A 26765-nucleotide genomic window follows, 5' to 3' on the forward strand; every position below is an offset into this window, starting at 1 on the left:
ACTCAGAGAGGACAGAGATGCCTGCTCTGAGTGAGTAAAGCTCTCCTCCTCGCCCTCGAGGACGGCAGCACCTACCAAAGACCTCAGAGCCAGTGGCTCTCAAGACAATGGAACGTCCAGGTCCTACACAAAAGCATGGATGCTTTGCTTAAGGCAAGGATGAAGACTCTTCATTTTCTCCTTCAATCCTCATAATCAAGACATACGACCACGCCAAGGAGCCATAAGCGTTGCCTGTGGGACTATCTCCCCACCTCCCCTGCCACCTCCCCACCCGCCGCCAGCCTCAAAGGGAACTGCAAACGTGCATCTGTTAAAAAAAATCTAGGGACTTCTCTGGTGGCACAGTGGTTAAGAATCTGCCTGCCAATGCACGGGACACGGGTTCGAGCCCTGGCCCGGGAAGATCCCACATGCCACGGAGCAACAAAGCCCGTGCGCCACGATACTGAGCCTGCTTTCTAGAGCCCGCGAGCCACAACTAATGAGCCCATGTGCCACAACTACTGAAGCCCGCGCGCCTAGAGCCTGTGCTCTGCAACGAGAAGCCACCGCAATGAGAAGCCCGCGCACCGCAACGAAGAGTAGCCCGCACGCAGGAACAAAGACCCAACGCAGCCAAAAAATAATGAAAAAAATTAAAAAAAAAAAAAATCTAAAGGCAATACGGTAAAATGTTTACATTTGTTCACTCTGGATACTGGATACGTGGATGCTTTTATTCTTATCTGCACTTTTTGGATATTTTAAAAATAAAACACAAAGAAAAGACAAAAACCGAAGGAGAGTGGAAAGAGAATAGATATTCTGGTTGTCATTTACAGAAAGCGCAAGGGATTCCCAGCACCTGAGCGCTTTAAAACATTTTTAAAAATTACTTCTTGGTGAGCACAAGATGCTCTGCTTGAGAGACAGAGAACGGCTGAGATTTGGCCGTGTTGCTCCTAAGTGAAGCATAGCCGGCAATAAGCAGGGATGTGCCTTGGTCTGCCAGTTCCTGGGCATCCAGGACGGAGGACACCCCTGCAAGGGGATGTACCCACAATGACCTTAGCTTAGCCTGCCCTCCTGAGTCACTTGGGGAACCTGATCCCAACTCTTCACTCAGTGGTCTGGTGGCACCACACACTCACTGCACACAGCAGCCAATAAATGCTAAGTAAACTGCTCCCTATTGTTCTGAAATTATGAAAGTAGATTAAAATTCAACTCTATTTTTAGCTCATTCTTCCCAGCCATCAAGGGGGCAAAACTCAACCAGAAAGAACGCTCTGGAAGGTCAGAAGGGTGGGGAGACTTCATTTCCTGCTGTGCTGGACATGAAGTAGCTAAAATGTTGCCGTAATCTGGACTTTTGAATTGCCCTTTTAACTATTTAACTCAAGCTCATTTCCTAAGACTGACAATTTGCAAACACTAATGGTAAATACAAGTTTCACGCCTTCCTCTCTATTTACAGAATTTGTTTTGAGTTCTCCTTTAATTATGTTTAAATCTCACATTTAAGTAAATTTCAATCGTTTTGTCACTGTGAATAGTTATACTATAGAATTTATATAGAAACCACAGACGATGGCACTTTTAAGCTGGAATCTAACTCAAATGCTGCCCTTGGAAGAGGAGAGGAAATGGAGGGCAAGAGCTAATGAGAACTTTCACCATGTCCCCACCCAGCCAAGGGCAGCTCTGCTTAGGCCAGAAACAAGACTTCCCCACGCCCCGTCCTCACCCCAGCGAAGCAGGGACTGCATGCCAGCGCAGGACTGCAGCCTGGAGGGGGAAGAGCGCACAGGCTGTCTGGAGTTGATTTGTTTCTACTTAAGGTGGCAACAACCCCGACCCCAAGGGACTCGCTGTCAAAAGCTGCACGCTGACCCTTCTTTAGGGCCAACCAGGAGAGGCCTCGCTAAAAAACCTGATCCCATCTGGAGACTTCCCACCTCTCCCGAGGGAGGAATGTGGAATGTGTGCCCAGGCATCTCAGGTTGGAGCTCAACTCTCCTCCACCCGACGCGACATAAATCAAGATGCGCTTCTGGGGGACACCTGGAACCTAGCTCCTAACATAACACATCCTGGGAAAAGGCCCCCCTTTCCTAAGCAGTCACCGCACATTTCTAGACCATAACCCACACCTAACTGAGAAACTGTTCTAACATTGTTAAATTTTAATCAAAATAATCGATAACCCCACCGTCTGAATGATATTTCTGTTGCATTCACAGTATGTTCTGTGTGCACGTGTCTCACGGTGACCCTGACATGCTGGGACCATCCAGCAGCTGGAGCATGTCGGCCAAGTCGGCTGTCTACCTGTTAACACTGGCTACCAGTGACTGCAGGGGCCATGAGTATTTCTAGGATGTTAGCATAGGGAACCTAGGCCAGCGTTTCCCAACCTTCTCAGAATTGGTCAGAAAAGGGCAAGAACTCAGTGGAAACTTTTCATATTTTCCACCTTATTAAAAAAAATTTGAGGGGACATCAGCCCCGCCTGCCCTGCAGACCTGCACTGGCTAGCGCTGCCCTTGGGAACGGCTTCCTGACTTCACCCAAGGCTCGCAGCTGGTCCTCTGGCCCTCGTGCTGCTCCAGCAACAGCACAACGCTCAAACGCCTGAGGGGTGATCACCGCCTGGGCCTCGGTTTCCCCTCAAGAGGATGGAGAAATCGTGCCGCATCCACCGGGAGAAAGGAAGGGCAGCTCAGAGGTGTTACGAGTGGGACGCAGGCTTGGGGAAGGCCTCTGTGCAACACAGGACGCCAACGCAGTCACTCACTTACCCCAGACCAACACGTGGGCCACGCCGACCCCCCGCTTTGGCAGGTCCCTGCCCCGGAGCTACCCTGTCTCCTCGTCACTCAGGGTGCAGCCCAGTCCTTACTGCCACCAACTCCTGTGGGACCCACTCTGGGTTATTTGTGCCATTTCTTGGTTTCTAAATATATATCTTTACCAGAGAGACCAGCAGCTACTTATCTCAAAAGATTATTAACAATCACAGTGGCTCACACCTTCATGGAGCTTAGTAAGCTCCAGGCACTGTTCTCAGGAGTTTATTTAATTCTGAAACAACCTAACAGACGAGGAGACAGAGACAGAGGCACACAGCTAGTCCTGGCAGAGCCGGGCTTCCACATAGGGAGCTGGCTCGAACCCAGGCCCTGAGGTTCGGATAAGATGGTGGGCAGGAAAGTGCTCTAGGGACTGTCCAGTGTCCCTGAACAGAGCGGTCACGTTGGACCAGTTGTTTTCATAAAGACCTACATACATCAAGAGTGAGATAATTTAAGACTAACTTTCCTACACTAACCCCACTGATCATGACCTTCATGTCACACTATTTTGAATTCTCGGGATGCAGTGACCTTTTCTCCTGCACAGGAGGGGGCTGCTGCCCAACTTCTCCTGCTGTTTCTGAAGGGCTCCCAGCTGGAGGATGCCCAGTCTTCCACAAATGAGCTCAGGAAGTTCTGGGCCACCTCTGTCTCTGGCTTATAACCCTTGCCATGCTGACGCAGAACCTCACAGGGGCACACTCAGGGCACTATTCCAGAGTAGAATGTAAGGCAAGGCCGAGATGGCCAAGAAAGAACTAGGAAGAAGGACAGAGGTCCTGCCTCTGCCCCTGCCCCTGATGAGAGCTGTGAACTGAGGAGCCAGGCAGCATCAACAGGCCTGGGGGATCCCACCCTTCACAGACTCCTGGGCTGGGATGGCCTGGGGGGCACTTCCAAGAAAGCCCTGCCTGTGCCTGTGGGCTGCGGCGGGCGCCATCCCACCCTGACCAGTCTCGCGTGGGACAGAGAAGAGCTCCGGACTCCCCAGGCAGTACTAATGAGCTGGGAACCACCGAAAAAGGTCCGTTTTTATACCAAGAAACTAGCAACCAGGGATGGCACAAGGAACAGGGGAGGTGCAGTTTCCGACGGGAGAAGGAGACCCCACCTCCCCTGTGCCTTTCTTGTTTAAATGCTTGACTGTGCATGGGAACGCCAGCCTCTGTGGCCTGTGCCGAGCTGGCTCTGCAGTCATCCTTTTCTGGAGAGACAGCTCCAGGGCACAGGGCCTTGAGCTCTCATCAGGCAGCTGGTGCCCTGGGGCTCGCAGGCCTCTCACGTAGAGGGGGTGCTCTGCCCTGGACCTGGAGGGGACTCACGGTGCTGAGGGGGCTTCAGCGCTGGTGAGCACAGGTTGGGTCGGGCCTGGGTGCTGCAGGGACTAAGTGGCGAGGAAGAGGAAAGGAGCTCCAAGTGTCCTTGGGGACACTGCAAAGAGAAGCTCACTTCTGGGGTGCACAGTTGTCACCACTCAATAAAGTAGCAGGATTAAGCTCACGTCCTGCCGACAAACTGAACTGGCCCTATTTAATCATATTCAGGACGGCTTCTCTAATCTTTCTTCCAAAAACTGCTAAAGTGCAGGTACAAAGTAGAAGAAACCCTGCATTACCTAGGAGTGTTTCTGAAATGAAGACGGAGCAGAGACGAACCTCTAACGGCAATCCCAGGGCCAACACTGTTTGAAATCCAGCCTTACCTGACTAGTGCCTGACCTCCCACGTCACAACTCGGACACGCCTCTAAGGGCATTCGGGCACCACAAAGCGTTAGTGACTGTTATTCAGGAGGCAAATTTCGTCCCCTCCCAAAGAGCAGCGTTAGGCAGGTAGGTAATCATCAGTTTTATTAGCATGCATAGTGTTTCTCGAAAACAACCTGGCCATTTAAAAATTAGTCACGTCGTCATTTCTGCAGCACAGGTTAGCAGCACGGTGACTTAGAGCAGGTTAACTTGAGAAAGCAACCGCAGGTGTGAGCCCAGCCACGCCCCTCTGCTCAAGACAGAGGGGGTACGGTGAGCGGGACTACAAGCGCCCGCGGGGACGCCTTCCAAAGTTTCCTCAGTATGATCACCGGCATTTGAGAATCGAGACACCCAAACTGCACCACCTGCTCTGGAATTCACCCTGTCAAAGGCAGGCCACACCGTGCTTCAGAGCAGACAGTGTGTGACAACGGTCCTGAGCAGTGCCCCGTCTGGGGCAGCACTGCCCTGAGATCTGGAAACCGAAGCCAGACGAGCTGGTCTCTGGAATATCTTCTGACCCGCCTGCCTGGGTGGGTCATCTTTTTCTCTGTGCCACAAACCTTTTCTGCCCCCAAATTTTACTTTCCAATTTTGAGACTTAGACAATTGAGCTCATACGATCTGGCTGAAAAGCTGAGATAAAAATAACTTGTCCAAAACACACTAAGGCTACATGACTGATAAATGTCAAGTGATCAGAACGAAGGAAACTTAAGAGTCTTTCCCTTCCGCCTGTGGACGTCCTGGCTGCCACAGGCTGGGACACAGAGAGAGGAGCCACGCAGCGCAGCGCTGGCTGCTCTCAGACCCTCACCAAGTTTGTCTGTGGATGAGATAATATCAGCGGGCACGGAGGAGTCCAGATCAGCATCCAAAATTCCCAGGGGGTCCAGCTGTGCTACATGGTGCCCTCGTATCTACAAATGGGCCAGCGATGGAGAGGGAAGGACACACACAAAAGGACAGGAGAAAAAAAAGAGGGAAGGGGTAAAAAAAAAAAAAAAAAAAGTAAAATTACATTAAAATTAGTGTTTACAGATTAATTCTCACCCACGTTTGAAGAAACAGTTACTGGAGCATCATCAAAATTTACACAACTAATTCCGAGAGGATCAAGTTTTGCAATGTGGTGACCCCTGACCTGGAAGCAATAATACAAGCAGTCATTAAGCAGGTCCTGTGGGCGGTGGCGAGGGGTAAAAGTTGCGCTTGGTCAAACCTTTCCCTGAGAGTGCCAATGAACCCAAACAACAAAGTCAGTTTGTAAAAAGCCTTACAGTAGTTTGTTTTAAAGCACTATTGTGCATAAATGCACTTTTATAAAAAGGGGATAAGCTCCTCAGGTTTTGATAAACCTGGCAGTCTAAAAGGACCCACTTCTCGGGATCCTTCACCGTTTCCCGGGATAAACAGAAATGGGATATGCTGGGGACTTTAGCTCCAGCGCCAAGACCACTCAGCTTAGAACACGAAGTCCCTAAGGAAGGGGTGGGTGCGGCCCTGCTGCGTGGGTCAGGGCACAGGGGGCACAACAGCAGACGGCTACAACAGGGACCTCAGTGCCTGATCTGAACCATTTAAAAGCAAAAAGACACGTAAAATCCCTTCCAATTTTGTTTCTTTAAGTCTTGGATACTTTATCCACTGTTTCTTGCTAACAATTTGGGAAGGGGAGCAGCTGCTGAGAAGTCACTTAAAGACTAACAGAAATGACTGAGGCTGAATAAGTCAGGCAGTGGTCAGCACACACCAACTGTGCCTCTTTCTACAGAAACGCCCACTGTGAATGGTGTGCGTCTCGTCATTTGCCCTGGGGAGAGAGCCTGACTTGCCAGGCTCCAACAGGACAGACCCACCCTGTGCTACCTGTCCTGACACCTGTGGCAACTGGCCCCGTGGGCGGAGGGGAACGGTCCACATGGCCGTTTCCAGGAAAAAGAACATCGGAGAGAGAACTCTGTGGTGTGACACCCCTGCTACATTGCAGCAATGCCAGAAGAGGCAGCAGGGGAGCCCATGTCCTGGGAGCTCCCAGAAGGGCCTCCCCGGGCCCGGTTTCTCCTCCTTTCCTCCTGAGAACTATTCACAGACCAGGTGGTAAGGTCTGAATTCTGGGCTCTTCTCCACACCACACGGATATGCTGGAAGGGGCTTCTGGGCTCTGAGAAAGGCCATGGAAGCCCTTGGCTCTGCATGAGCTTCCTCCAACGGGGCTGACCACTGACCGGAATGCTCCTGGAGAGGTGGCCCCTCTGCAGGCTCAGCTGCCCCTCACCTGCCTCTCCCTGCTTCCATGGGCTCTGCTTCTGTCCCCAAACCCTACAGGTTCATTTTGTCTTATTGCATTTGGGCCCTAGCAACTGAGAAGGGGAGCAGCACACCCCTCCCGGTCACTGCTCCCTCCTGGGCATCGGCACTTCCCCTGACGCCCGGGCACTGACCGCGTTTCCCTGCTCACAAATCATTCTTGCCAAGCTATGGGAAGAAATAAGGGCAGGTGCTAAAGGTGGCAGAGGATCTGCTCAAACAGGGTGAGACTGCCTGGGCTCCTTTTCTCTTGTCATATGTCATTTTTGCCTCCCTCCAGCCCAGAGCAGGGAGAGAGAGAGCCTAGTGTTTGGTGGGGGTGAAAGTTAAGCGACAACCTTCATGGGGTCAGCAGGGCACTCTGTCACGGATGGCTGGCCACAGCCACCTTACCTGGTAGGCCCTGATGAGAGACTGCACTGCCAGGTGATCCTCCACCAGCTTGTCCACGTTGGGCTGAACCTCCACCAGGGGCTGCGCTCTGGCCACAGCTGACAGGGAGCCCAGGCTCAGGGGGAGCGGGCTCTGGTAGGCGGTGCCCGGGGGCGCTCCGGCGTTGGTGTTTCGGAAAAAAATGTCCCATGACTGAAGACAAAGAAGGAACACACATGTCACTCCGTTGCTCCCCTAAGGGCTAGGACTCATTTTTAGCCAAAAAGAGAACTGTTCTTGGCAGATAAGCCTTGATTATGCCCATCTACCAGTAGCCTGGTTGGGTCAACTTCTTCCTACTCTGGACAGCCTGCTTCTGCCCCCAGAGGGTGGCTCTCTCAGAGGCTGGGCCCCTGCTTCCATCATTCCCTCAGATGCACCTCCTCACCCCAACCCTACGACACAGATGCCCTCCCATCAAAAGCCCCAAGGCCCAAGGCCGAGCAGCTCTGCCCGGCTTGCGGGTGCCAACTGCTTCCATGGCAGGCAGCCCAGGAGGCAGGTGAATAGAGGCCTTCCTGCCCCATCTGTTCCCTGCCTAGTCATCCGGAAGACCAATGCTCGTGGCCCTCCTGCCTGTAGGGCTGCAGCTGCCCCAGGTCCTCAAACCCCAACTGGGCCTCCTCAGGGGAAATGAGTGCATTTAGATCCTCTTTCCAGACCACAGAGGCGTGGCACAGCTTTTGGAGCCCAGGCCTGCTTGCTTGTGCTTTCTCGCCAGACATAAAACAGAATCAGGGGGACTTCCCTGGTGGCACAGTGGCTAAGACTCTGCGCCCCCAACGCAGGGGGCCCAGGTTCGAGCCCTGGTTGGGGAACTAGATCTCAACACGCATGCCACAACTAGGAGTTTGCATGCCGCAACTAAGGAGCCTGTGCGCCGTGGCTGAGGAGCCAGCGAGCCGCAACTAAGGAGCCCACCTGCCGCAACTAAGACCCGGCGCAACCAAATAAGTAAATAAATATTAAAAACAAAAACAAAAAAACCCCAAACAGAATCAAGGCCTTTATGTAAGAGCCCGGAGCTTGGACCTGTGAAGCCTGAAGCGTCCCCACTGACCCCTACAGAAATAGTCTTGTCACTAAGGGCTCAGGGTGTGCAGTCGGAGGCAGAACCTTAAATCTGAGCTCTGAGATCTTGGCAAATAACCTAAATTTCTGTGCTCAGTTTTTTCATCCGTAAGATGAGGACAAAAAAAACTATATATTCTTCATAGGTTTTTTTGGGTAAAGACTAAAGGCATTTAGCACACAATCTGGTAGGCAGTTGGCATTACTGGTAGTAACTGGTATTACTACTGGTTTCAACTTCCTTTGTGCTAATGTGAACTAACTCCTCTTCCTATTATTTTTGGCTATTTTGTATTTGATTCAATTTTTTCTTTTCTTTTTTTTTTGGCCATGTTGTGCGGCTTGTGGGATCTTAGTTTCCAGACCAGGGATCGAAACTGTGCCCCCTGCAATGGAAGTTCAGAGTCCTAACCACTGGAGCGCCAGGGAATTCCCTGATTCAATTTATAATCTGCATAGACACTGTGAACTATAATAGTTTATCTCATATAAAGACGTGAAGCTTAAAATAAAATTTTAAAGGTCAGAGAAACTAAGACTTAATAAAATTCCATTGCCAAAAAGTATGTATTAAAAATCAGAGAGTTTAGAAACGTGAAAACATTGTCTTTCTTCTCTGCCATGCATTTTCCAGTTTCTAAGATTCTTCTGTCAATAAACTCTGGTTAGACTTCTTGAAAAATCTGGAGAGGAGAAACTTCACTAGATTTTTGTTCGCCCTCCCAGTTAAGTGCTACCAAGATGTTGTCCAGATGGGCTCATCTGGGAGCTTGGGCAGGTATCGAATGGGTCTATCTATGTCTGGGCAGAAACCTTGAGACTGGTCCTGAAGCCTGAAGGTCTTCTGGCTTTTTCAGGGAGGCTCTTTATGACATGTAGACAAACAGACTTGGACGGTCCGAGAGATGGCTGCATGCTGCCGCCAGTCACAAACCCCTGGGATGCGCACAGGCCTGGAGCATCACACAGGGCAGCCCGGCCTCTCACTAAAAGTGTTTCTGAGGGGAGCTTTCCAGAATGTTTATATCATTCTACAATAAGAATATAGTCCTTTCATATTCAAAAAGATTAAAAAAATCAAACTATTAGGGAGATGATAGCACAACACGGTGAATATACTAAAAACCAGAACTGTACAATTTTTACATGTGAATTCTATCTCAATAACAATTTTTAAATGTTTTAACATATCTCACTATTCAAGGTTTTACTGTTTTTACCTTTCTGGTTAATTTTCAGCATGTCAGGTGATGGTAGAAGGGAGCTCTGGGGTTCTCTGTTGGCAAAGGCCATAACACCGACTGCAGAGCACCTTGCATCACGTGACCTGACAACCAGGGGCATTCTACACCCAGGGCTTGGAACCTCAAGACCATTCTCTCCCTCTGAGTCCTCTAACAGGGGTAAAAGCAGGAGGCCCACCAGAGAAAGCAACCGACTTACTCTTGGGAGAGAAAGGAGAGGATGCCCCAGGATCAGCAGCCTTGGGCAAGGTAAGGCTGCCCCAAGCTCGGCACCCACCTGGTTCCTTACAAAGGCCTAAGGAACAGACACGCTAGACACCCCCAAACATTTCTGATTCTATGAGCTCGTACAGCAGGCCATGCAAGCTCCACGCATTCTGGGAGCAGCTCTGGCCCAGGGCTCTCCCTGACCCCCACCCATACCTCCAGTAACCAAGGGCCTGGACTAAAAGGAGCCCCGCTGATAGGGTAGGGGATGCGGCAGGAGTCAGCCCAGCCCTGCACGGCAAGAACCAACAGCACACTGTTCCTGCCTTGTAAAACCTCATCTAGTTTCTGCTTTGCCCCCAGCGGGCTCTAGCACTGGCGTCCCCACCCTTACGTGTGTCCACGCCAAGTCCTGCTCTGGACATATACCCTGGGGCTACAGGGGGGCTGAAGGACAGGGCATGACCCTGAAACCAAGTAGCCTCTGGAGAGCAGCACACAGGATCCCAACTTTCTTCAAGCCTTAAACACTGTCTTCTTCCCCACAGAACGCATGAACACATGTGTAGAAATGCAGCGGCAGTCGCCCAACAAGACCTTGGATGGAGAGGGTCCCCTGACTGCACGCCGACCCCTCACCCTGATGGGCACCAGCTGCTGACAGACCCAGAGCCAAAAGGCATAGCAAAAACCACAAGTTCACCTCTCTTTAGAAAAATCAGCTTTGAATAACAAGAACAGTAGTGGCAGCCACAGAGGTAGGAGTAGTTACCACACTGATGTTCCAAGCACCTGGAATGCCAACTGCAGCCTCCTGGGGAGAGATTCAGGCAGGCAGGACTGACACAGTGTGGTCACCAGGCAGAGATACTGATCAGGTTAAGTAAGACAGAGCAACCCTTACATAAACAGCATCTCTCAGCCTGGCTTACCCTTGCCAAAGCCAGCAAACAATAAAATCAAAGGATTTCCAGGGCTGACACCCGGAGGGCGCAGGCCAGGCCCCTGGGTGGCGGTGGGGCGGGGAGGGAAATCGCAGTCATCGGGCCTCCTCTCTCTGACCTTCTTTTGTGCTTGGGATAAAACTCCAGGTGATTTTCAATTGGCTGAGGACAGCGACACAGACTGAAATTCTGCTCAAGCTGGAGGCGGTCAGAAAAAACTGGTTCCTACCAGTATTGCAGAGAGCTGGGAACCACTGGGAAAGAATATGCCAGGAATGCAGCTTCCTCCGGTCCCGTAATTCACCCCCCACTGCGCACGCTTCCCTGCAGCTCCGGCAGGCCCTCCCCTGCACGCTCTGGGCAGGTGTGGGTACCTGAACTCAGATGAGGGCCCGCCCAAGGAGCCCACCCCAACAAACAGCAAGCCCCCTTCCACCAGATCCGATCAGTTTGCACACGTGGGTGACAGAAAGTTCCTGGCGGCATACACTTTGCAAAACCCTCGCACCGCAGCTTAAAACTGGTAAATTTTCATGTAAGTCAGACCTCAAAAAAAAGTTGATTTAAAAAAAAGGCTGTGAAAATGAAGGTCATTTTTTTTTGGCTTGTAGGTTTCACCGCCCTTCAGAGGCCGAGCTTCTCTCCCTCCAGCATCTTCTCCAAGATGCCTCTTCCACCCCTCCCCTCCCCACACCTGAACTGGCTTCCGGCTTCTTTCGGTAGTAGCCTGCACCTCCCCCACTCCTGCTGCCTGGGGCGCTCATCCCCTCTCCACACACTGACCCGCGTCATCTTCAACCTGTGGCTCTGCCACTATCTGGAGAGGGTTCCCCTTCTGATAATCGCAGCCCTCATTTGCACACATCTGAACTTGAGGCTTTGTTTACCCGTATGTCTACCTGCTGCCAGTTCCGGTTCTCTCCCCGGCAGCGGCCTCCCTGCTGTCAGAACCAAGTGTCTGCAGACCTGCTGTAGGGACAGGTGACCACAAGGCTGGAGTGACCGGTCAGTGGGCCCTTTCCCAAATGAAGAGAAAACTTCAAGAAGAGGATGCCTGTGTGGTCCCACACGCCCCCTGCACGTGGAGCTTCACGGCCTCCGTGCCATAGAGGCGAGCAGCCCTGGCCGTCAACGGAGGTGTAGGCCGGCCACCCACCTCCCATGAATGGGTTTAAGGCCATCAACTTGTTGCTGAAATGACTTAAACCAAAACACGATAGATTTCAAGTACAAATAAGTATAACATTCTGGGTGAAATGAAACCAGAATTCTTACATTTAATTTTAGATAACTAAAAGCATTTAACTGTAGTACATGAAGGTCTGTTTTCAAAGGCCATTAGCTCCTCTGCTCCCCCATACACCTCCCAGACTTCTCACAGCCCCAACGGGCTTTCCCTGCCGCCCGCTGCCAGTCCTCTTCTCCCCAGTTAGAGGGAGCTCTTCAAAGCTGCAAACACATCCCTTCTCTGTAATGTCTACGGAAGCTGGTCCGGTGCTTTGCACATAGTAAGTGCTCAACACACCTGCCGAGTTAAGTTCAGACAGGTCAGACTCCTTCAAAGGCGAACATCTTGACAGGTGTGGTGTCAGATGCAATGTCAGGTGCAGTGGTAGGGCTGGTATCAGGTGTGATGCTAGGTGCTGTGCTCCCTGGGATGTCAAATGTGGTGCTGGGGGGTGTCAGCTGTGGTTCTAGGGTAGTATCAGATGCAGTGTTAGGTGTGATGCGAGGTGGATGCCAGGTGCTCGGTCTGGCGTGGTCCTAGGTATGGTGTCAGGTGTGGTGCTAAGTGCTGTGCTAGGCAGGGTGTCAGGTGCAGCAGTGGGTGTGGTGACAGCTGTAAGACCATGGACCGTCCAGAGTCCTCATCTCAGATAAGGCGCTGACCTCAGTGGCTGTGGGAGTGCTAACCAGGGGACGCGGGTGTCAGTGGTTCAGTGAGGCAAGCAGACTCTACCCTGTTGATTGTCAGCAGATCGCAAGAGTGTCAGGGCCAAGTTCCTGACTGTGAAGGTCATGACAGAGACTTGCTCACGAAGGGTTTGGCTTTGGAGGGGTCACAAACCTGCTACCAAGCGCCCTTCCCCACCCCGTCTCAAAGTCCCCCGATGTGTGTCAGATACGCGGGCCAGTGCAACCGTGTGACCTACCGGGGCCACGCACAGGCTGAGCCCACCAGAGTGGGCCTGCCTGCTGCCCGCCCGCTCCTGGGCGTTGGGAGCCCCAGTCCTGACCCCCACAGGCTGGGCGAGGGCCAGGGAAGTCGCGTCAGCTCTCTGTGCCTCATTGCTTGCCTATAAAGGTAGGGAGCACTTACTTAGGACAGCCCTGTACCTGTGTAGCTTTTTACGCCTTAAAAAGCACCTGTAGGTATACTCATATTTGTTCAAGAAGCTGGTGATCAAAGCTTAACCCCAGGGTTACTAATGCTTATTCTAGCTGCTCAGTTCTATGACTCTGGGTTCGGGACTGGCCAGACCACTTCCTCTCGTGCAAAGTCCCCTTCAGATGCCCTGCTGTCTCGTCTCCACCTTAGCTATGGAACAAACCCCACCCACCCGCCTTATGCACCCTGGTCTAGAACATGATGTCACCTGCTAGCCACCACCACCCTCTGCTGGGCGCCCTGCCAAGGACCCTGCTGTAAAACACCACGCGGGGGAGCGGGCGGGGCAGCCTCTGGCCACCTCTTGAATGGACCAAACCCCAGGCTCAAAGGCCACCACAGTTGATAAACTAATGACTGCCGGGTCTGGACGTCAGATGCCAGCACTGTCACAAACAACCATATCATTGTGTTCTCATACTGACAATGCTTTTTAACTGCCACAAACGTGAAATTCAAGGGAACAAGTGACCAAGGAAAACACACGCATGGCCAAACAAGGGTTTGGTGGGTCCAGGCTAATTCAGTCAAATAAATGGACAGGCAACAGCTCCCTGAGCCAAGGATGGTCACCTGTGACTCGTTGGCCGACAGCGCCAGCTGTCCTTGAGGAGGTGCCGCTCCTCAAGGACTCCAGTGCCCTGGAGGGAGCTGGCACTGCTCTGAGGCTGCACGTCTCCCTACCCACCCTGCACAGGGGCTCTTCCAGCTTAGAAAGTGCGCTGGTAAATTCTGCAATTATTTCCTAAGCGCCTAGCTTTCTGTGCACGCCAGCCCAGCTATGGCGTGGAGCTGAGCGATTCTTGTCTGTGCTGTGTATGAAAAGTCTGCATGGGGCAGTGTCTACAACCCTCCTGCTGTGCCCTGTCTGTGCCAACTGCTGGGCTCCATGCCTTTCCCGAAAACACCGTGTGGGACTGTCCAAACGTCCCGACGAGACGATGCCCGGGGTGAGGCGGGGAGAAGACCCGCGGTGGACAGCCACAGACCTGCACAAAAGGTTCCTGCTTCAGGGCTAGGCAGTCTCGAAAGAACATGCATAGTGCTGGGCTGCAGACCCCTCCAACCACCAAGGCAGGGCCTTGCTCAAACTGTCCCCAGCTGAGGACGGGCAGGGCCATGTCCCGACCCAGCTCACTGCCCACCACCACGTCTAGGAGGCACCAGGATCAGGGCCTGCCTGACCTGTCACCACTGATCTATTTATACTGGGAGCACTTAAACTTGGGCGTTCTGCTCGGGGATGCCTCAGCCACAGAAGCCAAATGAATTCCGCTCGATTAGAGCGATGCTGTTATTTTTAAAACACAGTGTAGCACAGGCGAAAGAACATCTCCAGACAAGTTCTACTATCTTCTCTCTGTATGGGCGTGCAGGTAAAATGCCAATAAACACACAAGATTAGCAAAGAAAAGCTGCCTCAGCTCTGCTCTAAGGAATCTGCTGATAGAGGAATGATACTCCCTGGGTTTCTGCCCTAAAGGAAGTGGCCCCATCAGATCATTATAGAAAGGACTGTGGTAGGCTGCCCAGTGGCCACACGTCCTCCCAGGTCCACAAAAGGCCCCCTGCAGTGGCCATGTGGCTCCTCCACTGGAGGTGAGCCCTTGGGGGCTGGCCTGAGACTTGCTTTGACCAAGGCCATGGGTGGGAGTGGCAGTGTGAGCTCTGGGTGGGGCATCCAAGGCCTGCAGCCTCTCCTCCTCTCTCCTCTCTTCTCCTCTTGGAGCTACACTGGGGACTTGTGAGGGAGTCTCTCTGGTCCCCTGGCTGATGGCAGGGCCTGGTGGATAGCTAGCATCAAGCACAGATGTGAGGGGGTCCTTTGCGGGGCTGCAGCCTGGCCAAACCTCAGCTGCATGGAAGCTGGGAACCATGAGAAAGACTTCTCTGGTGGTGTTTCGAGTTGCCAAGTTTTGGGCTGGTTTATTACACAAACGCTCATAGAAAACAGACTTTTACTGCAGGAGAATATTATACGCAGGACGCCTGTGACGCCTCTCACGCGCAGTTTTTCTGGCACTCCTCAGGAAGTGAGAGCCCTTGCCCTCTGCCTGGCGGTCCGCACCCAACAGTGCATTCTGTCAACTCAGAATTGCAACTCTCAAGGGCGGCTGTGCGGGACCACGGTGGGCATCTGGTCCCCATGCGCCTAGTGGATGGTCCCACCTGGAGGGCCTAGCCCAGCGGAGCCAAGCCTCAGGCTCCGAGAGAATTCTGGCTCTGCGAGTCGGGACCACTTAAGAGAGAAGGCCCTAAACTCAGAACCTGCCCATGGACGGCAGAGCGCAGAGCCCAGCAGACCTTCAGACCCCTCGCGGGGGCCTGGCACAGGCGGAGTCGGGGAGTGAGTGGCTTAGAGGCTCTGGACTGATGATGTGATCACCACCACAGCCCCTTTCTGGGAAAGGCCCCAAAGAAGGCCTCCGGCTGACAACGCACTCCTTCTTCCCTTCCCCAGAGAGGAGGCGCCAGGCAGGCGGCTGGGGCAGAGCTCGCTGCGCCCTTCTCAAGAGCTGCCCCAGGGACTTCCCCGGTGGCGCAGTGGATAAGACTCTGCGATCCCAACGCAGGGGGCCGGGGTTCAATCCCTGGGCAGGGAACTAGATCCCACATGCATGCCACAACTAAGAGTTCACATGCCACAACTAAAGAGTCCACCTGCCACAACTAAAACCTGGTGCGACAAAAAAAAAAAAAGGAGCTGCCCCGGCCCCGAGGTTGACTCGCTCCTTTCTTGCTCTTGGTGTCCACCTTCCCCTTGAGGTCGCTCTGGATCTCTCTCTCTAGTTATCACTGACATTTAAAAACCCACGATTCTTGCTTAAAATACAGTATAAAAGGATAGGCATTAAAAAATCACGCTCCCAAAGATGCAGCACGCCTTTACTCCCAGCCCGCCCTCCAGCCACCGCAGGCTTAGTTAGCTCTCCATCAGCGCCTGACACCCTCACTTTCTGCCAACTGCTCAGGGGTCCACACTCCCACAGCGTTTCACAAACTAAGCCAACACCCCTCGGCTTGATCTCGGGGCCTCTCCACGTATGTCGCAGCTCAAACTGCTGGTCTTCACTTTGCTGCCTTGGGCTCCTGGTGCCGAGCCTCCCAGGAGCTTCTGTGAGTGCTCGCTGAGTGCCCTCCGACCCTTCCCATGCCCCTGCAGCCCTCTGCCTTCACACGTGCCTCTTCTGGGTACAGCCACCCTGTCCCTGGCCAGGCCCCTTCCTTACCCTTCAAAACTCAGAACAACTGGCGCTTCCCTGCAGAAGCTGGCGGGGTTTACTCTGTATTCTAACTGTGCTCGGCTTACTGAAGTCCCCACGGGCCCGCGAGCTAGCGGGCCCTGCACACTCACACCTGGCAGCCAGTCGACGCAGTCCTCCAATAAAACTGTCGCGAGCTGTGAACCGCTACACACATAAGGTGAAGGCACTGCTTCAGGACCCTTACACTTTCCAAAGGTGTTAATTTTATGTCCCTTACGGTATAAACACAAATTCTTTAAGAGTAAAATACTATACTGAAGTTAGGGAAGATGTTCTTTGTTGGTTTAGTCGATTTAACACAAAAAGTCACCAGGGTTGAGAGTCATCCTGATTTAGGAAGCTGAGCATAGAGGGGGAACTTCAAAGTGAGGTTTAACAGCCTCGATCACTGAAAGCCCCTGAAGTATACCACGTGTGTGCTTTTCCCCAAGGCCAGCAAAGAACTAGGGCGAACAGCGGCTGAGTCTTTAAAGTGCAGCCAAGGCAGTTTCAAAGCTGCAGAATGAAAAGGAACGGTGTCACCCCATACTGGGGACGACGTGTGTCTGTTTCTGCTCTGCTTGTCTGGTTCAATTACAGAAAATAACAGCATTGTGTTTCACGAGCATGGAAGGAAGAAGCAGAAGTGCCCGGCCCAGAAGGGTGGCACGGCCGAGCTCAGAGAGGTGGGACCGAGAGTCTAGGATCTGCATGTCGAGTGCCACACAGAGCTCTTGTGGTGACCACACTAGACCAGAGAGCTGTTACTACACGTGGGAGCTGGCCCGCAGAAGGAAGGAGAGGAAATGGACACAGTCAGCAAGATGAGGAAGACAGGCTTTTAGGAAGTGGGCAGGGGTCACTCAGAAGGCCCAGGCAGGGGAAGTGAGCTCCGATGCACCAAGGACGGCCGTGGTGGCTCAGTGAGCAGGGGCACAAAGGGCACCACAGGGTGGGGAGGGCACAGGGCCCGACCCTGGGATCTCCCCGCAGGGCTGACACCACGCTGTGACTGGTGGGGGTGGAGGTGAGGGCAGGCACCTGCGTCTGCTGCATAGGAGGGGCTCAGTGAGGGCTCAGCAACTCTCAATTACCTGTCTGTGTGAAACATCAACAAGGGCAAGCTGGCTTTGACTCTGTTTTAAAGACATAAACAAAAATAAGATGCCACCATCTGACTTGTCCCCAACATGGCCAAGACCTTAATTAAGCCCTCCTTAATGAGGGAGGGCTTTGCACGCTGACAGAACAGGCCCTGGCTGACGGGTCCTAGGGGGGCAAGGGGCGAGCTACACTTGACAAGGTGCTTAAGACTGGAGCGCAGAGGCCGGACTGGAGAAAATGATGGGGAAGAGACGGCTGTCTAGGAGAGGACCACGCCAAGGGACGAAGAGCACAGGGACGGCGAGACGGGGTGCAAAGGCAGACCCAGGTAACTGGGCGCAGAGGCACGGGGAGCGCTCGGGGGCTTGCACCCCTGAACTGCTTGATTACTTTACCACAAACATAACATTCACCATTAAACATTTAGAAATAAAAGCTTTCTTTTTTTTTTTTCGGTACGCGGGCCTCTCACTGTTGTGGCCTCTCCTGTTGTGGAGCACAGGCTCCGGATGTGCAGGTTCAGCGGCCATGGCTCACAGGCCTAGCCACTCCACAGCATGTGGGATCTTCCCAGTCCGGGGCACGAACCCGTGTCCCCTGCATCGGCAGGAGGACTCTCAACCACTGCGCCACCAGGGAAGCCCTAAAATTTTTCTTTAAAAATAGGGATACGACAAAATTATAAAGTAAATTATAAAGTCAAACGTGAAAGGGCAGCTTTAAGATAATCACAAAGAGCTGAATATAGACTGAGAATAAGATTACAGTATTAGAGAAGTATCTTGTTAATTTTGTTAGGTGTGGTGAAGAAACCATTCCCTTGATAGAGCCACTCAGATGCATTTATGACAGAAAAGTAAGTGGGGAAGGAATAGATTTTTAAAGACTGGCAAACTGCAGAGAGCTACTGAAGTTGTGTGATGGGTCTCCTCACGGAGGTTCATTTCACACTCCTGTCAACTGGGAGAAAAAAAAAAAAGCACAACGTGAGAGTTGTGAGTTAAGTTTTATTTGCGGCAAAATGAGGACTATAGCCCGAGAGACAGCATTTCAGAGAGCTCCAAGAAACTGCTCTAAAGAGGTGGGGGGAAGGTCAGTATATTTGTGATTTTCATGAAGGGTGAGTCCATGCAATCGAGCACACATTTTTTGCAGAAGGTTTCTGCTAGTCACGAGGAGCAGACGGCACCATGACGGATTTTAGTGCTTCTCTAGATACAGGGAGATGACAGAATTGGGCTCATAAAATCTTCTCCTGAAGATATCTATCTGAAGACCTGTTCTCCCAGCTTTCCCCAGAGCACAGAGTGCTTCATTCCTGATCTCCACCCCCTGAACTCCTTTCAGGGGGTGTTGAGGGTCAGCAGCTGCAGAGCTCATAATCTGATCCTTGTAGAGGTAGATGCTAAGTGTCAATTTGTAATTGACACTCCTATTGTGTGTTTGAAAACGCCATAAAAAGTTTAAAAAATAATAGGAAAGCAGAGCAGGGAGGGGGGAGATACTAAATCTGTGCTGTTTCTGCTGGACACAAATTCAGTCCTAGCAGTTCCTCATAAGCCCTCTGCAAAGGGAGGGAAGAGAATGATGACAGAACCAGCTCTCAGGACAAGGAATGTGACATCCCTTATCTGATGCAGAAATGAGAGATCAGAAAGATGATCAATCTAAATCTTAAAACCTAATTTTCTTTATCTCTCCCTAAACTATTTTTTCTAACACAGAGCACAAACAAAGCATTCTTAATAAAACCAACGATTTCCAAGGCCTTCCGTGGGTCACAAATGCCTTTGAAAATCCGATGAAAGCTCTGGATCCTGTCCCTCAAAAAATGAGCATACAACAGGTATTGGGCCTAATTCAACTTGGAGAGGCGATCAAGTCTACTTTGCTGGGATGGCCGCAGAGGGACACTGCCATTGTAAATGTCCACTGATTTACACCATCCTGTCCCTCTCCCTCAAGGAGACGCTGTGTCCCCTGGAGAATACTGACAACAGAAACCAGCACATAAAATCTGGCCCAAAGACGCCAACCTGCGTGTATTCTCTTATTAAACTGAAAAATCCTTTTTTGAGATCCTTTACCCATATCCCCCGCAGAATCTCTCAAAGAGGTGCTAAAGAGGTGCTTGCTCTGACCTGCAGAGCCCAAGGACCCAGTCCTCACTCTGCATTCTTCCTCAGCAGGCTGCATCTGTGCCTGTCAGTAGCCCTCTCACTGTACTGTCCTCATCCCTGGGACAGATGGACACGGTGACCCTCCCACGCAGTCTGAGAACCCCCAAGTGTTACCTTCCTCGACACCATGTGATAAAAATCCTTTTCAAGAATAGGTGGAGCACAGAGCATTTTTAGGGCAGTGAAAATACTCTCTATGATACTATAATGGTGATACATGGCATTATGTATTTGTCCAAAACCACAGAACGCACACCACCAAGAGTGAACCCTAATGTAGATTACGGGCTTTGGGTGATGATGACACGTCAATGTAGGTTCATCAATTATAACAAATGTTGTAACTCTGGTGGGGGATGTTGATGGCGGGGAGACTGCATGTGGGGGGCAGGGGGTACATGGCAAATCTCTGTACCTTCCCCTCAATTTTGCTATAAACCTAAAACTGCTCTACAGAATAACTCTTTTAAACAATTTTTGTTGTTGCTTTTTTTTTTTGTGGTACGTGGGCCTCTCACTGCTGTTGCCTCTCCCGTTGTGGAGCACAGGCCCCGCGGCCATGGCTCACGGGCCTAGCTGCTCTGCGGCATGTGGGATCTTCCCAGACCGGGGCACGAACCCGTGTCCCCTGCATCGGCAGGCGGACTCTCAACCACTGCGCCACCAGGGAAGCCCTAAACAATTTTTTTAAAGCAATAACGATAACGATATTAATACAAATACTAATAATGGTAACAGCCACTGTGATGCTTTCAGCCCCACTTTCCAGAGCTCTGCACCACAGAGCCACAGTGTGCTTCACCACTGCAACCCATTCCCGTGACACCAGGCATTCACACACGGACGTTCCCCAACTTAGATCCCTGTTAACTTGCAATAGCTCACTCATGTGTTATTCTCCCTAAAACCAAATATAACTTAAGAAGACTAGGTTGGTTCCATAAAGAGGTTACGTCTGAGAAAAGGAAGGCAAGGGACAGCCTGGACACAAGATGAAAGTCTGTCTGAAACCTCTGGGCTAAGTTTATTTGAGAGATAACCCTGTAGTAACTGTCTTCAGAAACTGCTAATATCTGACATCACAGGCAGAGGCACTTCTTTCCGGGCAGTGCATTTGTCTACAGTCTTGGGAAACATACCGCAGATCTCCTCCCATAGGAAACCAGGTCTCATCTTGCTCATGGAGCAATGCAGCTTCCAGGTTGCCATGGAAACGTTGCTGGGCAAGGAGGTTCAGACCAAGAGGCGGCATTCCTGATGAAACGGGGCTGGTGGCTCCCGCAGTCAAATGTACCCAATCTAAATGTCACTAGTGCTTCAGGGTAAAAGGGTAAAGCTTACACTCAAGGGCCCGATGGAAGCAGGCTGCCTTTAGATAACAAGTCCCCAAAATTCACAAGGAAAGAGACAGATCAACAGTGACGACAGCCAGCCTCCGGTGGGCACTTCCTCTGCGCAGACCCTGAGCACCTCACACATACTGTCTCCTTCACACACCCCGCAATGGGGCACAAGGAGTCTGAGCAACTTGGGGATCTACCCTCCAGCTTCTGCTGGGCCAGCTGCCTGACCTGAAAACCAAGAAACAGTCATCAAAACCCATAAATATCACTGGCCAAAATGCTGTGAAGAAGTTCTCCCACTAGGCACGCTCTGTATCAAGTAAACGTGTGAAGAGAGAGGCTCTAAGGAAGAGCCTCACTGGTTAACACAGAGAAATTAGAAGGAAGCCTTCACAGAATTTACTTTCAAATACAAGAGAAAAACGTGAACATACTGATCTAAAATGTCATTTATACAGAAATCACATGAAATGGTTTTCAGGTGTTCCGAGGACAGCGGGACAGAGGAGCTTCCTGCGGGGCCTCTCCTTTTGTGGGCTTCCTTTCTGCAGCATCACCATCCTGCAGCAGCCTTGGTGACAGCCTGGAAGTGGTGCAAGTGCCCTCTACATCCTTGCCGGCTTAACACGTTGGCTGTTCCAGGGAGCAAGGCCTTGAGCGCGCCGCACACGGAGAGAGGGACACGCCCCTCCAGAGAAGGCGGTTCCAGTTGGGCCTGGTGTGACGGCCGAGCTGGGCTGACGCAGAGAACTCAGGTCGGTGGGGCTTCCAGCCACCTGCCTGCCTTCCTTCTCGACGGTCCTCAGAACACATGCACTTACCTGGACGGCCAGCCACCATCGGCCAAAACTCCAAACACACGAAGACACCTGCTCCTCTGAGCCTTACCTTGTGTACACTTTTGGGGTTTTCCAACCAAGCATAGTACATTTCCTCCACATAGTTCGAACTAGTCCCGCTGAGGAAGGGCTCCGCAGCAACGGGGGCAGTATAGCACCGGATCTGCCCAAACGTCCTAGCTGCTGCTGGTCTGTTTTGTGAAAATGTCTTCACAGTCTGGGAAGCCGTCAATGGCCTCAACTTAGCAGCACAAGTCCTTAAGTGAAACATTCTTGTCCTGAAGTCTCTCACGACTGTCTGCACCAAAAAAAGAAAGAAAAGTTAGAAAGAGCATTGTAGCAGCCAAGGCTACTGGGGGAAAACCTCGCAGACTGTGGCTGGAGGAGAAAGACCCTGTAAATGCATTTGTGGCCGCGTGCCCTGCTTCAGAGAGCACGACACAGCATGAGGTAGTCAAACTGAACAACCTCCTATGTACAGGGCCTGTGCTCCACATGGGGAGGAGAGAACACAGCTGTAGAGGTATGGTCTTCCCCTCCAAGTCTCGATCTAGTTTGAGGGATACGATATATCATGATAAATATGTGACGCTCTGTAAGTTTATACGTTGTATAAAACAATTATAGGCAAAGGCACCAAAGATTAATGAATGATTAGATTAATGTAATTGTAAAATGAGAAAGATACTTTCTAATCTATTCGGAGACTACCGAGTACCCGCTGGACTCACGGTATTCTGGAGAACACGGAGACATTGGAAAAATATTTTGCTCACCCTCAAATAATTTATCTTTGAGCAGCAGAAAAAAAAATTTTTTAATTAAAAATTACAGCGACAGCACTGAGCGCTTGAGAGGCACAGAAAATGCCAACACAACTCCATGGGAGAAGACGCTCCTCCCAGGTGTTCCTTTCCGGTGGCTGGGAAAGCTTGGGGAAGGGGCGGAGCACAGGGAGGATTTTGCTCTGGAGAGGCGGAACGGCAGGCTTTCTAAATATAAGAATCAGGAGGAGGAAAGACAGAGAGGTGGAAAGGCGAGCAGAATACAGGGGAAGAGCAAGAATCGTCTCTTCTGGCAGGAGAGGTGGACTGGCTGGACAGCCAGGGGTCCTGAGCCCCGTTTCCTGGGTCTGGGAGCGGGCTCTGTGGGAGGAAGCACGGGCAGCAGTGACTACACAAGTGTCTACCTACCTTGGGGCGCTCTGTGGTCATCAACTTGACATGTTAGGATTCTTCACGAACCCCACCAACTCCCTAGAAGGCAGGCGCTAGCTCTTCTGTTTTACAGGTCACCTTTCTGAGTTTAAGTTTTCCCCAAGGTTGAACAGACCCTGAGTTTGAGGATTGTAATTTTACTAAATCTAGTATGTAACTCTATATACGCTAGCCATTTTACAAAAGCAGCTAATGCACCCAGCAGATCATGAAAGAGTTTAGACTGTCCCCAGAGGGGTCTTGAACCACTTCCAAGCACCAGTCAGAATCCAGATGCCTCCGGGGGACCCAGTCAGGAAGGGATAAGGACACTGTGCAGTTCCTCTCCCCATAAAGATCCCAGCACCTTCCAGTCAAAGCGAGAGGCTGTGGGAGGGAAAGGGAGCCCCAGGGCAGGGACGAGGTTCACCACAGCCCTCTGCCCTGAGATACGGTGCCTGCTGGCCTAACACATGGTTGCCCTTAAATCTGCCTTAAAGCAAGTGCCTGGGCTGTCAAGTTGGAATTACACCCCACCTCCACTCCTGCCTGAAGGAAATCCAAGCTCTGAGACATGCTGAGAATTACCCAGAAATAAATGTTACATAAACTATCCTCTACACAGTTTATACGAACCCTTCCTCTTAAGCCAAATACGATCAGAATACGCATAGAGGACACTGACAGAGAGAGTGTCTGGCCTGTTCTCCTGCTCAGAAAAGACAGGTCAGCAAAAGGGAAAAGCAGAACAGGTACTTTAAAAACAAACTGAACAACAAACAAAAACTTGTTCCTTAAAATTTAAAGATGAACAAGCTTATATTTTGCTATAGAATGCAATCTTAACTCCTTTTCTTTTTAACCTTAAGTAACTTCAGTAGTTCTTCCTACCTCCAACTATACTCCCATTTTCTCTAACAGGCAAACAAAGAAAGACACTGATGGCAAAAATACTACTACTGCTGCTTTCCACGTTAATTTTTTTAAAAAATTCAGGTCCAAAGGAAAACACTCATTTTTTTCCTCCAATGTCATTATTATCTAGGCAGCTTGAAACACTCGATGGCCCCTGAGCTGGGGTTTTCTCCTAGAACACAGCAGTATCATCACCTCCATTAGTATCATCACCACCATTAACTGTCATTATTCAGTTGCTGCGATACCCAATTAACAGGCACCACACTGACAAGCACAAAACTGCTCGTTTCATGTGTTCTTCCCAGTGCGGTCCTTCCAATATGATACTATAAACAAACCACGTTACCTAGCTATCTACAGTCACCGAATCTGACAAATAGCTCAGTGCTGCCGAGCACTGTTACTAGCAATTTTCAAACTTCCCTTAAGATGACTCATCGGAAAACCTGCCCTTCAGCAGATGGCTCAACATCCTCGGCCTCCACCCTGGGAAGACCAAGAACAGCTGTTCTCTATCCACGATCTTATGGACCCACAGAGCAGACAGCAGGTATATATACATTTCAGATTTTGGTAGGTTCAGATTCCATCCTTCCAATTCCAGAGTCAACATTACGAATAGTGCACCATTTTGGTAGAAACACTGAATAGTTCAAACACTTTCATGAAAGCTTCGGGTTGTCCAAGAAGTCCAAGCGTTCTGACTTGTGGTTTAGAACAATATTTCTACTTGACAAGGGGGCCAAAAATTCTCAGTGGGGAAAGAATAGTCTTTTCAACAGACGGTGCTGGGGCAACTGGAGATCCATATGTGAAAAAATGAAGTTTGGACCCCTGTCTCACACCATATACAAAATTAACTGAAAACGGATCAAAGACCTAAATGTAAGAGCTAAAACTGTAAGACTCTTAGAAGTTTTATAACTTCCAAGTTAAAATGGAATAAATCTTCATAGCCTTGAGACAAACAACGTGTCTTAGTTAGGACACCAGAAGGACAAACAACAAAAAAAATAGACAAACTGGACTTCATCAAAATAAAAACTTCCGTGCTTCAAAGGACACCATCAAAAAAGAGAAGACAGTCTAAGAGTAAAAGGAGTATTTGCAAATCATAGAGCTGATAAGAACTCTTACAACTCAATAATGAAAATAAAAATAACCCAATCAAAAAATTGTCAAAAATGACTTCCCTGGTGGCACAGTGGTTAAGACTCCACGCTCCCAATGCAGGGGGGCCCAGGTTCGATTCCTGGTCAGGGGACTAGACCCCACATGATGCAACTAAGAGTTTGCGTGCCACAACTAAAGATCCTGCATGCCACAGGGAAGACCCCACATGCAGCACAACTAGGAGCCCTCGTGCCACAACTAGGACCCGACACAGCCAAATAAATAGATTAATTTTTAAAAAATTGCCAAAGGATACGAACAGGCATTTTTCCAAAGAAGACACACAAATGACCAATAAGCACATTAAAAGATACTCAACATCATTAGTCATTAGGGAAAAAAATGCAAATCAAAACCACAACAAGATACCACTTCATGCCCACTAGATTAGATACAATCAACACAAGCAAGTGTTGGAGAGAACGTGAAGAATTTAGAACCCTCATACAATTCTGGTGGGAATGTAAGCTGGTGCAGTCACTTTGGAAAACAGTTTGGCAGTTACTCAAAAAGTTAAACATAGAATTACCATATGACTCAGCAACTGCACTCCTAGGTATACAACCAAGAAAAACAAAAACATACGTCCACACAAGACCTTGTACACGGATGTTCACTGCAGCATTATACGAGCCCCAAAGTGGAAACAACCCAAATGTCCATCAACTGATCAATGGGTATACAGAGTGTGGTATAGCCATACCATGTAATAGTATTAGGCAATGTAAAGGAATGAAATGTTGGTATCTCTTGCAACACAGATGAACTTTGAAACTTTTAAGTGAAAACAGTCATTCACACACAAAAAACACATGTTGTATGACTTTATTTATATGAAGATGTTCAAAAGAGGCAAATTGATACAGACAGAAAGCCCAGGACTGGGGGTAGCAAGGATAAGACATGACAACTAATGGGTATGGGTTTTTTTTGGGGGGGGGGCGGGGAATGAAAATGTTCTAAAACTATTGATAGATAATGCTGATGGTTTCACAACCTTATAATATACTGTAAAATGTTAAATTGTACAATTTAAATGGGTGAATTGTATGGTATATGCATTATACCTCAATAAAGTTTTTTGTTTTTAAATGTTTGTGAACAGATTTGCCCAAACCTAAACTTTATTTATTTTTTTTGCCACACTGCGTGGCATGCGGGATCCTAGTTCCCCAACCAGGGATCGAACCCGTGCCCCTCTGCAGTGGAAGCATGGAGTCCCAACCACTGGACCACCAGGGAAGCCCCTCAATAAAGTTGTTTTTAAAAAAGTCTAAGAAGAAACATAAACGAGCCTATCCCTATCAACAAAGTACACAAAGTGACACTATCTGTAACCCATTAATTTCAAGATGCAAGTATAAATCTATACATTTGAGAAAAATAACATTAAAAAAAAACCCCCCCAAAAAAAAAAAAAACAAAAACCCCAAAACCAAAGCAAAATTTGTTTTTAAGGGTTCAGTGCTCTGCCCTTAGGAAAATAAAACAGTTTATCTGTGCCTGGACATTCCCCAGTCAGGCAGCACACATCTTACCCAAGGCCCCTCCCCATTCACAGGATGAGGAGATAAACTGACTGC

At 50.2% G+C, this 26765-nt stretch overlaps 1 protein-coding gene across 5 annotated transcripts in view; it reads right to left on the minus strand.

Moving 5' to 3' along the window:
- The window catches only part of OGDH (oxoglutarate dehydrogenase), a 75511-nt gene that overhangs the window by 39930 nt on the left and 8816 nt on the right, over positions 1–26765 (minus strand). The window contains exons 2-4 of one of the 5 annotated variants that reach the window (XM_065883872.1): positions 21945–22193; positions 7291–7482; positions 5641–5731 (exon numbers count right to left, since the gene is read on the minus strand). In XM_065883872.1, the coding sequence (XP_065739944.1) occupies positions 5641–5731; positions 7291–7482; positions 21945–22166 (505 nt within the window). In that variant the 5' untranslated portion in view covers positions 22167–22193. Of the gene's footprint in view, positions 1–5404; positions 5508–5640; positions 5732–7290; positions 7483–21944; positions 22194–26765 lie in introns of those variants that run through there. The other 4 variants (XM_065883871.1, XM_065883869.1, XM_065883870.1 and 1 more) reach the window with 4 other exon arrangements.

The sequence above is a fragment of the Phocoena phocoena genome, chromosome 9 (assembly GCF_963924675.1).
Source record: "Phocoena phocoena chromosome 9, mPhoPho1.1, whole genome shotgun sequence".
In the NCBI taxonomy this organism is placed as follows: domain Eukaryota; kingdom Metazoa; phylum Chordata; class Mammalia; order Artiodactyla; family Phocoenidae; genus Phocoena; species Phocoena phocoena.